The sequence below is a fragment of the Bactrocera oleae genome, chromosome 6 (genome assembly GCF_042242935.1).
Source record: "Bactrocera oleae isolate idBacOlea1 chromosome 6, idBacOlea1, whole genome shotgun sequence".
Classification (NCBI taxonomy): domain Eukaryota; kingdom Metazoa; phylum Arthropoda; class Insecta; order Diptera; family Tephritidae; genus Bactrocera; species Bactrocera oleae.
This window is the reverse complement of record NC_091540.1, coordinates 63,627,867-63,643,296: the sequence shown is the minus strand read 5'-3', so window position 1 is coordinate 63,643,296 and position 15,430 is coordinate 63,627,867. Positions and strand designations below refer to the sequence as shown.

Here is a 15,430-nt window from a genome sequence, read left to right as displayed (position 1 = left end):
AACTGTAGTTTATAAACAATTATAATTATATAAAAGCAATAGACTTAACCTCACTTTATTGTTAAAGTTATGTGAAAGCACATTTAAAAATTATAAACTGTTTCATTGAATTAAAATTAAATTTAAAATATTAAAAAAAAAAAATTTTAAAACTTGTTGAAAATTAAATTTAAACAATTTTAAACTAAATTTTAATTAATTCTTTAGTTTTGAAAAATTTTAAGATCAATTTATTTTAATTTATTAATAATTAAAAATTTCAAAAAAACTTTTAATAACTTTTCTAATTTAAAATAATGTTTTAATAAAATATATTAAATTTTAAATTTTAATTTTTACTAATTTAATATAAATTTTTTTATTTTTCAAAATTTTAAATTTTTATTAATTAACAAAGTTTATATTGTATGAAACTTTTTAATTTTTAAAAATTTAAAATTATTTTTGACAATTTAATTATTTTTTTACTTTTTAATATTTTTTTTTTTTGATTTTTCAAAATTTTAATAAAATTTTTATTATTACTTTAATTTTTAATAACATAAACTGAATTTATTTTAATTTTTTAAAATTTAAAATTTTTTTTTGTTATTGCTCAATTTTTTAATATTTAAAAAATTTAATTTTTAAAAATTTAAAATTGATTTTTTGTTATTTTTCAATTTCTAAATATTTAAAAAGAAAATTTTATTTTAAAAATTTAAAACTAAATTTTCATTAACCAACTTTAGCCCTAAAAGTCTTAAATAATTATTTAAAGCAATTTTACATACAAACAAAATACATAAATCATTAAGAAATTGTAAAAAAGGAACAACAAATAAAGCAGAAATAAAAAACTATATGCAACAGCAAAGATTTATAGCAAAAGGAACAGTAATATCAAAATTTTTAAAGCAAAAACATTTCGTTACAAAGCTAAATAAACTCGCTAAACTTTTTTTAAACTTAAGTGCTTTTACACGATTTTTTCCTACAAAAATTCACAAAAATTTTTAGCATATTAAATGAGTCTAAAAATCACTTAATATAAGACACTTTTTCCGCACAAAAAAAAATAAAATATATTATAAATATAAGAAAAAATTATATATAAACTAATTTAAAAGATATTTAGCGCTAAAAATATAATTTTTGAAGCTCTAACTTCATAAAAAATATATAAACTACTAATATAAGCCTTTTGTATTTTTAATTTTAAAACAAAAAATAAAAATAAAATTATAAAAATGTTGTTTAAATAAGTTAAATAAACACTACAAGTTACAACTTGCTCTTAACAAATATTAAATTGATTTTTAATTTTCCTTGTTAAAAAAAAGCAAGTTTAAACCATATTAAAACAATTTTTTTTTTTAACTTTTTTGTTTTTTGAATATTTAACAACTTATTGTAAACGATTTCGTATGCAATCGTCTCTTACAATAGAAATATTTGTACATAAAAGCATATAGTATACACAAATACATATGTATATATAAGTACATGAAACAAAGTACATACAATACATGCTTATGTAAACCGATTCGAAATATGCAAGAAAACTAAATGCAATTTTCATCTAATTATTACCTCACAGTATGTTTTTCGTCTTGATATTGTAGTATAAACGAGTTCATGAATAAATGAAAACGAGCACATAATGAAAACATATTGAATTCTACTTAGATGCTTACATACACACTTACATGCATACGAATACAAAAAAAAATTGCATGTAAATATTTAAGAACAATTATGTAATTCAAAACAAATATAAACATGCGAAACGAGCACCGTAAAATATTTAACTAACCTTAGAATTAAGAGTAAAATGATCGAACGAAAATGTAAGTAAAACAAAAACAGAAGTTTGTTGTAATTGTAATATGAAAGCGTATGTAGGTGTGTAGCTCCAACAATAGATTGAAGCAATGAAAAACATTTTTGGAAATTAGCAAACATGCCGCAACTACATACAAACATACATTGATAATGTGGAAGATAGAAATAAAATTGAAGCAACAATAAAGTTTTGAAAACTAAACTATATTAAAACACCAATTAATTAATGTTTTATTAATTGATAAACATACAGGAAAGTCCGTTGTATTATTCGGCTGAGTGGCCTTAGTATACTTTTTGATTGAGTTAATAAAAATCTCTCTTCCAGTATTATCTGAGTTTTTCAGTAATAGCATTATAACATACATTAACCAGATTTAATACAAGCAATATTAAACAAAATTCCCAGTATTTATTATTTTGCAAAATTATCTCCTGTGGCAAAAGTCACTTTAATTTCCAAACACATTGTCAGAAGTTTTTCACAATTCTACAAAAGCTCTTTACAAGATATATTTCCCAATTTTATCTGAGTATTTCTATAATTCCAGTATTTTTCTACATTAACCACAATTAATATCTGCAATATTGATCGAAATTCGCAATATTTATTATTTTCATAAATTTTCAGTATTGACCAGTATTTATTATTTTCAGAAATTCTTTGATGTGGTCCGCAGCAGTAACGACCAATATTAGCAATATTTATGAAGATTTTTTTTCATCTTATCAGTATATTTCCACATTGTCCAGTAGCAATTATGCCCAAACTAAATCCCATCAATATGCAAAAAGTATTTTACAATACTGCCTGAGAAATATCCCGAAATTAAAGACCTATTGGTATCTGAGTATTTCCCTGTATTATTCAAGACTTATTATTATCGCAATATTAAAAACAATTATTATTAACTAGTATTATTTCCCATTATTTTTTAAAAAATTGTGTACTTTTATGATAAGACAAAATCAGCAAATTTAAGGCAATGCTTGCATGTCATTCAATTAAATAAAGTCAGAGGACTAGCACGAGGGTTGAAAAATATTAAACGAGGGATAAAAGTAATAAAGCAGGAAATTTTGAAAATGACAATCATACTTTACGACTTCCCGCAAATAGAAGGCAATTCATCAACTGGAAACCTCGATTCTACATCTAACAAAAGATCAAGGCTCTTAAGTGTCTATCAAGCTAGCCATTCGTGAGATATACGCTAAGGATATCACCAAGGACTTGTATAAGTGAATGAGCTGGACAGAATACGAAAAATAAAGGGATTTTTGGCACTTTTGTCTAAAATTTTCTCACTAAAACAATAATATCCATACAAAATCAAGAAACGCGTTAACTTCGGAGATTGTAGCGATGCTTTGCATAATCATCTATTCAAAATTTTGTGAAGATATCTTGTTAAATAAAAATGTTTTCCATACAAGGACTTGATTTTGATCTGTCAGTCTAAATCTTCTCAGTTGAATTAAAAAAAACGATATAGAAGGTATATATATATATACTATGTTCTTTAGTAGACCAGGTACTCACTTTCATATAATCACACAAGCCATCGCCTTTGAGTTGACCATCGGACTCCGCATACAATTTTAGTTTATACTTTTGCGTTTGTGTATCGCGCATAATCATGCCGCATTTGCCCATCAGTTCGGCGAACTCATCCATAGTAATGTCCAAAGGTAAATTTGAAACATAAACTTTTGTGTTCTGCTCGGGATCCACCTCAAACCACTCTATAAGTAAGAAATAAAGGATTAATTAAAAAATTGTATTAATGTGAATTTAAATGGACTCACTTGGCGGCTCCTGCGCTTTCCGTTTTATAGCAGATGCACCCTCGCCATTTGCATTTGCCGCCGCCGCCGACGCCTCAGCAGCCACCTTTGCCTCCTCGGTCATGCGTTGCAACTCTAGTTCCTTCTGCTTTTGCTCTTCCTCTGCTTTACGTCTGGCCTCCTCCTCCGAGGCACTAGTATTATCTATAAAACCGTAATTCATCTGATAGTGCGCCATAAAGTCATCATCGATCTTCGGAAACCAGGCGTTCTTGCTCTCATCCCAAAAGAATACCGTGCCATCTTTATCGGTGTAAATACGTTGGCCGTCCTCGTCGATGTCATAGGTCACATTCGCGGGATCAGTGTTGTTGGCATTCGGTTTGCTGTCTGTTGTTTGTGCGGCGGCCGCTTTTGGTATCCACTCCTTTTTCACCGCATCCCATTTGTAATGCTCCGTTTCGGTTGTTTGTTGCTGCACTTTCGGGATCCACTTTTGCGTTTGACTGCACCATTTATAGTGCTCATTCTCATAGGGATTTTCGGTGGCTGTTGCAGTACTGTCAGCTATGTCGGCATCACAAGGCAACCAATTATTTTCGGTTGTACACCATTTGTAGCGGTGATTCGTATTGGGATCCGTATAGATGGCGCTGCCATCTTCTTCATACGTCACATGCTGTGCGTAATTGTCGTCTAACTGTGCTTCAGTAGAAAGTGCCGAAGAGGTTGGTTGCGTCTTTTTATCTGCTTCCCTTGGTTTTGAACTTTCACCCTTTTCGTTGCTAATTTTCGCACCTTCAACTGTGCTCGCGTTTAGTTGGATTTCGGGGACACTATCCACTTCTGAAGAACTTGTCGCACTTTTTACATTTTCTCCCTCAGATTTCTCTGCATTTATACTTGCGGAAGTGTTTTGTTCTTGCTCGCGCGGTGGGGAAGCTTCTTCAATTTGTTCTCTTGAGGTAGATGAAACTGTTTCTTCGTGCGGTAAAGTTGATGTTGGCGTTGCAGATGTTGTTGTGGGAATATATTCTGATGTTTCACTCCGCTCGGCATTCTCAATAGATGTTTCCGGCATTTCTTCCGAATTCTCACTCATTTTGCATTATTATTGACTAAAACTAAAGAAATTATACATATTTTTATTTAATTATACGTATTAGTTTGAATAAATGATGTGATATAAAATGAAAGGTTGAGTAAAGGGTGTTTTCAGAAAATTTCGGAAAAATAAAAAGCTAATATTTTTACTTCATTGCATGACCCAGGCAGATATATTGATATTGACAAAAATTTAGCAAATATTTTGACTTCGGCACACACTATTGGCAAACGAGTGTACCACAGACATCTAGCTTAGAAAAATTGGGTAAAAACCGAGGTGAAAATAGAGGTAAAAATGTGTTTTACACAATATTTTCTATATACTGGGACGCAAAAATTATACTAGCTGTAACAAAATCCAAAGATAGGATATATAATTTTAGATGACCTCAGCCTTTGAGAGTCAATCATCTTCTATATGTGACATGATATTATTTCACATGTAATAAGTTTCAATTATAAACATGCTCCAAACTGCAGAGGAATTAATTTTGCTAAGATAACTTACATATTGACTGACATATGCGATATAAGGCCAACCGGAAGTTTGGAAATCTTGTATTAGATATATGAGAGATAGCGGTAGTATTAACCCGATTTTATCTATTTTTGGCAATACCGCATACTATTGACAGAATAAAATGACCACTTAGCTTCATTAAGGTACCTAACATGCCATGTAATATAAAGAAAACCGTTCGAAAATATTATTATAGGCACTGGGGTCGCTTTATTCGGTACCTGAGGACTTGAAGAGTTAATGTGCGATTTTGGAATTTAAAAATGTGCTTTTAGCTCTATTTCGCCCATTTTCACACTGTAACATTGGAATATCATAACAATATTATGTATCGAATTTGGAATTGGTTGAGTAGGTCCGAAAATATGTGATTTCACCTATAGGTGGGCGGTGGCACGTTCACCATCCAATTTGATACCAGCTTTTATAAAGCCCTCCTGTATCATCTCATCATTAAAATTGTAAAATGATTAAGTTATTGATTTATGGAACCTTGAGTAGTTTTTAACAAAATAGTAATGTGGCGGTGGGTCGCACTAACGAGGGGGATAACAAAAAAAATTGTTCTGAGCAAATTTAGTTGATTTATTTGTAGTGGTTTGGGAAATATGTACAATACACCTATTAGAGGGCGGGCCCCGCTGACTTTTTCATAAGTTTTAAAACCACACATGCCTCTCCAGTTTGGTATCTTTTGGTTTGGTATCACTTTGGGTTTCGATTAATTGCGTTTTGTGGGCATGGCAATGGTCCGATTCTGAGCAACTGCAATATCAACATTCTTATGGTGCCCAAAAACACCATCACATCTATAAGTCATCAAAATATCTCAATTTACAGCTTGCACGGACGGACGTACAGACAGACAGTCGACAGGATTTCAACTCGTCTTATCATCCTGATCATTTATATATATATAACCTTATATTTATCTCGATTAGTTTTTGGAGACACAAACAATCGTTAGGTGAATAAAACTGTTATACTCTGTAGCAACATGTTGCAAAAGTCTAAAAATTAAATATACACTCAGGTTTTAAGGAATTAATCATAATTACTCCTCATCATCATAGGTACTCCTAAGACACGTAATGGAGAAATCTTGTTATTGGCGATTCGGTTTAAATTCTTCGAAATTTTTCTTGTTCGGTTCAGAAGAACAAGAAGGGTTTACTATGTCGTTTCCTCATTTCTGAAGCCTATTTCCGATTGCACATTACCAAAAGGCATTAAAAAGTCATTCTCTTTTAAACACACATTCCGCAAGGTACAAGTGGTAATTTATTTACTTGCAAGTCCGCATATTTCTACTTGAGGCTGAGATGCTGTTTTTACAGTTGACGAAAATGGCGATGGAAAATACAACTTTCGCTTTTGAAAGCGAACGCCACACATACATACATATATATTTTTTCCTAAAGTCAAAGGGTAAAAGAAAGAGAAAACGTATGTCACAATATTTATTTTTTCTCTGCTTATCATCATTAAATTTGCCATTGCAAGCCACACGCTCGAATCCTTTTAAAAAATACACATTATATTTGCAGGAAAGCACCGCACGTTCCGCGTTCTCGGGGTTGAAGGTCAAAACGAATGCTTTTGCACTTCACGACTTCCTGTCTTAGCCGTTTGCGTTTATTTTTACACTTGCGGCAATGCGTGCAGCAGGAGGTGTTTGCGTGCCTGGTCTCACCGACCAGTTAAAAAAAAAAACCAAAACCACTGAGAACTTAGTTTGAGTTCTTTATGTTATAAAAGCTTTAGGAAGTTCGAGCAAGTGTCGCACAGTGGCAAACAAAAGAATTTTTGGCTTTAATTTCAATAATTCAACGATGTCAATGACCAATTTCTTAGAAATACATATAGATAAATCTATACGTCTGCATGTGTGTTGGTAAAAATGCTTGTTAGTATCGTAAGAATAGTTATTTTAAACTAAGAATATCGATCGATAGCTTAGATCAACACAACCACAAAAAACGCTGACTTTCTACCTTAATAAGGTGGAATGTTGGCTTATTGGGCTTTTATTTAGGTTGACATGTTGTTTACTTCATACCTAAATATTTGATTAGCGCAAATGAGGAGCAAAAATTTTAGTATGCTAAGAAAATAATTGTTGAGACAGTGAGCGTTCAGTAAACATGTCATAAGGAGTATGGTAAGCACAAATATACTAGTGGGGCTTGATATCTTCCGAACCACTTCTTCGGTCATAGCAAAAGAAAGACGTAACAAAAAAAACGTTAAATTCGGCTGCACCAAAACTGGAATACGCTTAGCAGGTGCATTTCTTATGGCATGAAATGGTATAAAAAGATCTTTATCTTGATGTTGGTTGATGTGTTTATCGATATATAGTGGTTCGATCTGAACAATTTGTTTAAATATCATAGCGCTGCTTTGGATAATACTATATATATGTCAAATTTCGTGAAGATATTTTGTCTAATAAAAAAGTTTTCCATATAAGGACTTGAGTTTGATCAATCAATTTGTATGGCAGCTATATGCTATAGTGGTACGATATTGGCCATACCCACAAATGAGCAGCTTTTTGGAGAGAAAAGAACGTATGCAAAATTTCAGATCAATATCTGAAAAATAGAGGTACTATATATATATAAAAACGGATAGACCGACACCTTTGCAGAAGAGCGAAGTACGATAATTTTTTGATCGATATCTCCAGATCGTATTCTTTTTAACTGTTTATTAACTTTGACTAGTAATCGTTCAATTTGAAAATACATATATACATATATACATGTATGGTTGAGACATTATCCTAAAAATCTGTAAACATAACGTTGCCTGCTTAGAAAGCGAATAGCCAAAACCCTCGAGAAAAAAGTTGTTTTTGTTGTACCAGCATAAAATTGTGTCCAAAAAGTTTTGGAAAATGTTGCCGAGTTGACAATCATTGGCCAAATATGAATCCAACTTCGCTCCGGTTATGTATACTAGCTAATTGTGGAAATTACATTAAAAAGCCACGATGTGCCAGTCTTAATTAAGAGAATCTTCATAATTTTCTTTCTTTAAAATTGTATTCCATTACTGCTATCAATGCTTTCAGCCTTTGGATCTTTCGTGGGTGGCCTCTATATACCCAATTAAATTTTAAATCTACTTAGTTCAATATTGCTCAATATTTTTTATAAATATTTTGAAAGGATACAACAACTTATCACGTGGAAATCCATAAACACACCGACCCATCAAACTGTCCTAGTATCTGCATCCACGCCTGCTTTCACATATAGAAAATGAGGTGCACAAAAATCAATCAGCACATGACACAGTTCAACGCACTCGATCATTTATTCAGCTCCAACAAAAATTCCTAAAATAACAAAATTGGACAACTTTGAAATTTTCAGAGGCAAGCGTCTATTGCACTTTTCGACTCAACAAGATACCAACAACAAAAATTCAACTTTAAAACGAAACTGAAACTTCTCAACAAAATGAGATAGCAAAGCAAGCAAGTTTTATTTCATTTTTCCGCATCAAAATATGCAGTTCAAGAGGTCAACGTCATGTGGGTCCACAACAACGAAGCATACTTTCTGGCGCAGCTTAAATAACGAGCATTTCATGTGGACACACTGCACTCTAAGTTGTTGTATATGCATGTGCATATCAATCTAGCTTTAACGAGAAATAGCTACTAAGTTGGCGAAACGCCTAAGCTTCCGCATGAAAAACCTACTGTGAAAATATATTCCGTTTTTATGTACTCCAAATATATACTTAGACGATAGGTAGACTAAAATTTAAACTGTTTATGCATCACATCATATACAGCCTACTGGCGTACTTATATTGCACACAGGCTGGATCGTAAAATTTTATAGGAGGTAGCCACTAGAATTGAATGCATATGTTTAGTTGTTAGACTTAGCTGACCATTCGTCCCGGTTTAGACGGGAGAGTCGGGATTCCAAGTAAAGCGTCTTGGTCGTCCTGGGCTTAAAAATTAAAAACGGGACAAACGTGGTCACTTAATGTTAGACATATCGATTATGAATATTTAGATTTGCGAAAGCCTAAGAAGAGTGGATGCGAGGCGAGCAGACAATCAACCAAAAATAATAATAATAATTCTCAGCAGTATTTGGAGCTGTTCAATTTTAATAAACCCGAGTTCTTGCATACCTATGTTAGAAAGTATGAAATATAGCTAAAACATTTCCATCCGGAATTTAACCGAAATTAATTTGAGTAAACTGCACACATTTAAATCGAATACAGATTTTGGGAATATATAACAGTTTCCTAACAAAGTTTTGGTATTTATATTTTTTGTGAATGGGCATGGAATTATTTTCATCGACTATCTTGGAAATGGAAAAATTCATCAACAGCGAGATATATAAAGCGTTATTAGAAAGTTTAAAGGATAAATCACGATTTGGAAGAAAAAGTGCGACACTTTTCTATCTTCAGACCTCGAAAAGGTCGTCGGGAAGAAATTTAGACATGATGAAGAGGTAATCACCGAGACTGAAGGTAATTTTTAATTTTTGAAATTTTTGAAAATTGAAAATTTATCATTAACTACAAAATGGTATCGAAAAGTTGAACTTGGTGTATCACCATCGAGGGCTTCGTTGCAAATTAAAATAAACTTTGGAAAAAAGAGAAATAACGTTAACTTCACAGGTGCATTTTTTATCGCATAAAATGGAATAAAAAGATTTTTATTCTGATTTGGATATGACAGTTTGTATGGCAGATATATGCTAAAGAGATATCGGCGGTTTCGACAAAGGATCAGCTTCTCGGTGCAAAAAGGATATATGCAGATTTACAGATTGATATTTCTATAACTAAGATACTAGTTTGTGTATATGCTGACAGAAAGAATTGATTTAATCGACTTAGCTAGTCACGCTGATCATTTATATAAATACTTTATAGAGTATTCGACGTTTTACCCTTTTCAGGGTATAATAATGTGTTTATGTTAAAAACGATATCGGCGGTTTAAATTAAAATAAACTTTGGAAAAAAGAGAAATAACGTTAACTTCACAGGTGCATTTTTTATCGCATAAAATGGAATAAAAAGATTTTTATTCTGATTTGGATATGACAGTTTGTATGGCAGATATATGCTAAAGAGATATCGGCGGTTTCGACAAAGGATCAGCTTCTCGGTGCAAAAAGGATATATGCAGATTTACAGATTGATATTTCTATAACTAAGATACTAGTTTGTGTATATGCTGACAGAAAGAATTGATTTAATCGACTTAGCTAGTCACGCTGATCATTTATATAAATACTTTATAGAGTATTCGACGTTTTACCCTTTTCAGGGTATAATAATGTGTTTATGTTAAAAACGATAGGAACTATTTAGAATTTCAAACTTTCTTTTCAACATTTTGCAGGCTGATTTGGATTTAGATAATTTGGATTCAGATGAGCAGCAGCATTCGATTATGCCAGTAATCCAACTGAAGAATTTCAAGAATGGTTCTCTGAAATTTAATCTTCTTTTCGAATATTTACTTTCCCCCTGATTCATATTTATTAAATATATCGAAATCTTATTCTATAATATATATCATTAGCGTAATTGGCTTTGAAAGATTAGTTGCTAGACTGAAGACACATTTTCGTCATCTGTAAAAAAAAAATCTTGGTGCACTTCTGAGTAGTAGTGAAAGGTTAGCAAATACTTATTAAGTTAGACACGTCATCGAGTTGAGTATATGATATGATAAGATATTATTCATTGCCAGCAGAGGAATGGCTGCTATTAGAATAGTAATAATCCAACCCTGGTCCTACGTCATTAAAATTGATGTTTCCTACTTTAAACAAATTATAAAATTTTCTTCTTCGCGAACTTAGCTATAAATCACGTACAAAAAACATCTCAATCCCAGCTATAACGATCATAACTACTAATCATTTCAAGCCATTTTAAAGTTTACCATCGAAGGGTCATAAAAATAACGCGCAAATAGTTGCATGCGTAAAATAGTGGCTTTTAATAATAACCCAAAACCTCAGAAGTCGTAACTCTTGCTGAACTACGTGCACAACGATTATAATGGCAACCTGAGGTTGATGATTGATACTAATTGATTGCATTGGCACTAGCACTTGGCAGTCTTACAATGAGAAATAGGCTTTTCTTGTCGCAAATAAATTATACAAAAGTCTAATGAATGCCACATTTCCATTTCAAAGGGCTCGCATGCATTGCCATATTTGAATAGCTGCATGGATATTCACCGTGTTGGGCATAATAATAGGAACGAACAATAAGAATTAATGCTAAAAACAAAATGCGAGTAGTTTTATAAAGGATTAATGATGGTGAGCAAATTGATCGATAGATTTGTCAATGACTTCAACTGAAATAAATAATTCGACTTCCAACAAAAATTTTTATCGAAATAAGCTTACCAATTAAAATTAAAATTAGGTTAAAATAAAAATAAAAAATAAAATTCAAAATAACAGCAAAATTTAAATTAAAATTATAATTATAACAAAAATTAATATTAAAATCAAAATCAAAATTAAAATTAAAAAAAAAGAATAAAATTAAAATGTTATGATTTCTAAAGAATCGAAGATCAACAGGTAAAAATCCTATAAAAAAAGATGACGTCTTCGAAGAAATTTATAATTCGACTTAGGCAATTTTTTACAAGGTCGAGCTATTTCCATGCACAGCACTGTATCTGCTCAAATCAAAAGTCATTTCAATTTTCTTACTGGTTAATTTGTTGCGTTTTCACTTTTATTATAGGACGAGTACCAATTCCTCCGCCACTGGTAATTTTTATTGATTTTTTTTCGTCGCAATTTAAATACGAGTACAGTAGGATTAGTTTCGGATGTACTACTAAGAAGTGTAAGGTATCAAGAAAATATGTAAATTTTACAACGTTGCTATTACGACGTCCGTTATTAGAGATGAGTAGAAACATAATCTGTTTCCAAAACAATCAGATTTACGTAAACGTAACGGACGCAGATATATTATATATTTGGTCAGAGGCTATTGCCTCGGCAAATTTGTTGATACTCACTCGTCTCTAAAAGCTCAAAGAAAATATGGTTGCAGATATCAATTGAGAGGATTACTTCACGATCAACCTTTATTTGAATTTAACCGATGATTTCCCGAACACTATTGTTCTAACGTTTTCAACGAAAAAAATCTGGTCAGTAATTCTCCAAGAAAGTTTTACAAGTCAGAAACACACTCGACTTGATTTGAACTCCTCAGCTCGAGTTGCTTCCATCGAAAGAACTACTCACTACGTGCCACCCTATATAAAAATTCTTGTGACAAGCGTAGAGGAATGCCCCCTATACAAACGAATAATTAATTTCTCCAAGAAACACCTTCTCAAAACCTTGAGGGCAGTAGGTTGAGATTTAGCAGAGGGTAAGTAACTATTTCAAGAGAACAGAGCAAGGATTTGTTTCTACAAAACTGCTTGACTTCAAGGTCATATGCGTATTTAAAAGGACTGGCAAATAGCCTCTTTGTAATCACATTAATATGCGTAATTAACGCACAGTCGTCGCGAATGTGGCATCATAAAAGTCGCTATAAAATCGGTCCTAACCATTGTAGAGCAAACGCAAATAAGAGACATACACGTAAGAACAACAAAAAATCTCAAGTGTAAAACCAACCACGCACAAACGAATAATTAACAAAGCAAATTTAATGCGTAAGAAAAAATGGGTAAAAAGTTCATATATTTGTATTAGGGTGGTGCAACAAAAATTCAAATAATTTTAAGAAATATTTTTAATTTTAGTAAAAGAAGAAATAGAAAATGTCATACACAAATTCTCTTTATTGCAGGAACATCAAGATTTAATTGATGTCTGCCTACTATCTGATTTGAGATGATTTTTGAAAAGCAATATAAGCAATCGAAACCTGACAAAAAAGGTGTAGTAAAGGTGTGTCATAGTCATAATCCTCAAAACTTCTCTGAATACATTCCGAAACTGTCGCCGATAGAATCATCAAGACGCATACATATGTATATGTATAAAGATTTGAGACAATTTTAACCAGAAAAATCTTCCTCACCTCGAGATACGTTTTTTTCTGAGCTACAGAAAAAGAGCGCTAAGAGAATCCAATTTTTTTTTAGAAAGAATCACCGACAATAAAAATACATTAAATTTTTAATTAAATAAAAGAATTCTTCAAAAAAATTCACAAAAAAACGCGTTTTTCTAACTTGCAAGTGGGTTATATCCCATATATAATATTATTTATACATTATATAATATATTTAATAATTTTTTATTGCCTTTTAAGCAGGTAACCGACTGGATATTTAAATTATTCCAAATTCTCACATATCTTGGATGGCTCATAATATTTAGCTACTACTAAAAATATCAAGGTATATATATTTTCAAGAACCAAAAAATTATGTCCTAAAAATTAATGGACCACCCTTGGGCAAGTCAAGTTGGCAAGAATTTCGTGATTATGTAAATTCTTTGAGCTGGAACATACCAAAACGTCTATGTCGATATTTAAATGAACCATATATGCATTAATTTTTATAGTGTAATACTCACGAATCCGCGTCAAAATGTATTTAATCCGAATTTGGCAAAATTAATGAAATTTATTAGCGTAATTCAATGGTAATGCTAAGGCATTTACATTTTCTTGATTACTGACCGCAGTCAGAACGAATTTAAATCGTGCACAAAGGGTTGAGGAATGACGACAAAGTCTATATATAGATACAGAGTAAAAATGTTTATAGGAATATTTACTTGGTATTAAGTACAAGCTAATCAATCATTAGCCATAAACACTATATTATATTAGCCTTAAGAAATGATTTTACGAAGTAAATAGTGACGAATGAGGAAAAAGCATAATCGATAGTTTAAAAAGTAACAGATGGGAAGTAGTTTTCAAACAATCAATAATAAATCTTCAAAAAGTATGGGAACATGGACTTCTTGTGGACAAGTTTCTACATGAAATTTTGAACAACGACTTTTTCAGATCAAATTTTTGGGGATTATTTGTGACCTAATTTGGATCTTTAATTCGCATACTTGATTTTAGCAATGGATTTTATAGCTTTGTGGTAAGTGTTTATTTCCATACTGATCAAATTTGTGAAACCAAGAGATTCGACGACTATATCATCAAAATTCTCATACATGAAATTATAACAAAAACACGACGTCTCAGCGTTCAGATTTATTAATGACTGTTGGCGATGGAGTTTGAGCTGATGATGATATTGAAATCATTTTTCGACTAAACTTCAAAAACTAACACAATTACTTACAAATTAAATCTTAATAGAACCCTAAAAAATCCAACATTCACTTTCAAATACAATTTGCATAATTTAAATTCCCACGATATTAAAAAGAAAACTATACATAACGGTAAATAGAACATTAATATACAGTGTAAAATAGAAATCGTAGTATGAAAATAAAAAAAAAAGTACTTAGGCTGCACAGAAGCTATAAGACTCAAAGCTATATGCAATAGTGGTTTGATCTGAATATAATCGGAGATTGTCTTGGACCATAATCCAACCTAAGTTGTGGGTATATCGTGAAATAAAAAGTTTTCCATAAAGAACTTAATTTTGATCTGTCAGTTTTTATGGTAACTACAATATATATTATAATGGTATGCTGTCGGTAATTCCGACAAATGAGCAGCTTCTTGTCAAGGAAAATGCGTGTGCAAAATTCCAGATCGATATCTTTAAAACTGAGGGTTTAGTTCGCGCATTTACAGACGGACGAACATCTGGATACAATAAGAAAAAAAGTAAACAAATAGAACGTAAACTACAAAGGCCCTCTATTAGCCAATATTTATAAGGTATATTTTGTAATATTTAGTATAAAATATAAGTAACATACTTCAATGTACCATATATCCGTTAAAAAAATTTATGTATAATAAAACAAATAAGTATCAGAGTACAATGTAAAGTAAACAGTGACTGAGAGTCTTCCAGAGCATAGAGTGAGTAAGCAGTTACCTGGTCAGCCAACAGTTATTAACTTTAGCGAAAAATCGCCAATTCCAAACAAAAATTTATTGAAATAAGCTTACCAATTAAAATTAAAATTAAGTTAAAATTAAAATAAAATTAAAATTAAAATTAAAACTAAAATTAATATTAAAAATAAA

The 15,430-nt window shown here is 31.3% G+C and overlaps 1 protein-coding gene across 5 annotated transcripts in view; it reads right to left on the bottom strand.

The window, feature by feature from the left end:
* barc (RRM1_TatSF1_like and RRM2_TatSF1_like domain-containing protein barc) overlaps positions 1–15,430 on the bottom strand; it is a 33,240-nt gene that overhangs the window by 4,412 nt on the left and 13,398 nt on the right. For all 5 annotated transcript variants that reach the window (XM_036364733.2, XM_036364734.2, XM_036364735.2 and 2 more), the window contains 2 exons: positions 3,634–4,736; positions 3,368–3,570 (listed from right to left, as the gene is read on the bottom strand). In XM_036364733.2, coding sequence (XP_036220626.2) covers positions 3,368–3,570; positions 3,634–4,714 — 1,284 coding nt within the window. In that variant the 5' untranslated portion in view covers positions 4,715–4,736. The remainder of the gene's footprint in view (positions 1–3,367; positions 3,571–3,633; positions 4,737–15,430) is intronic.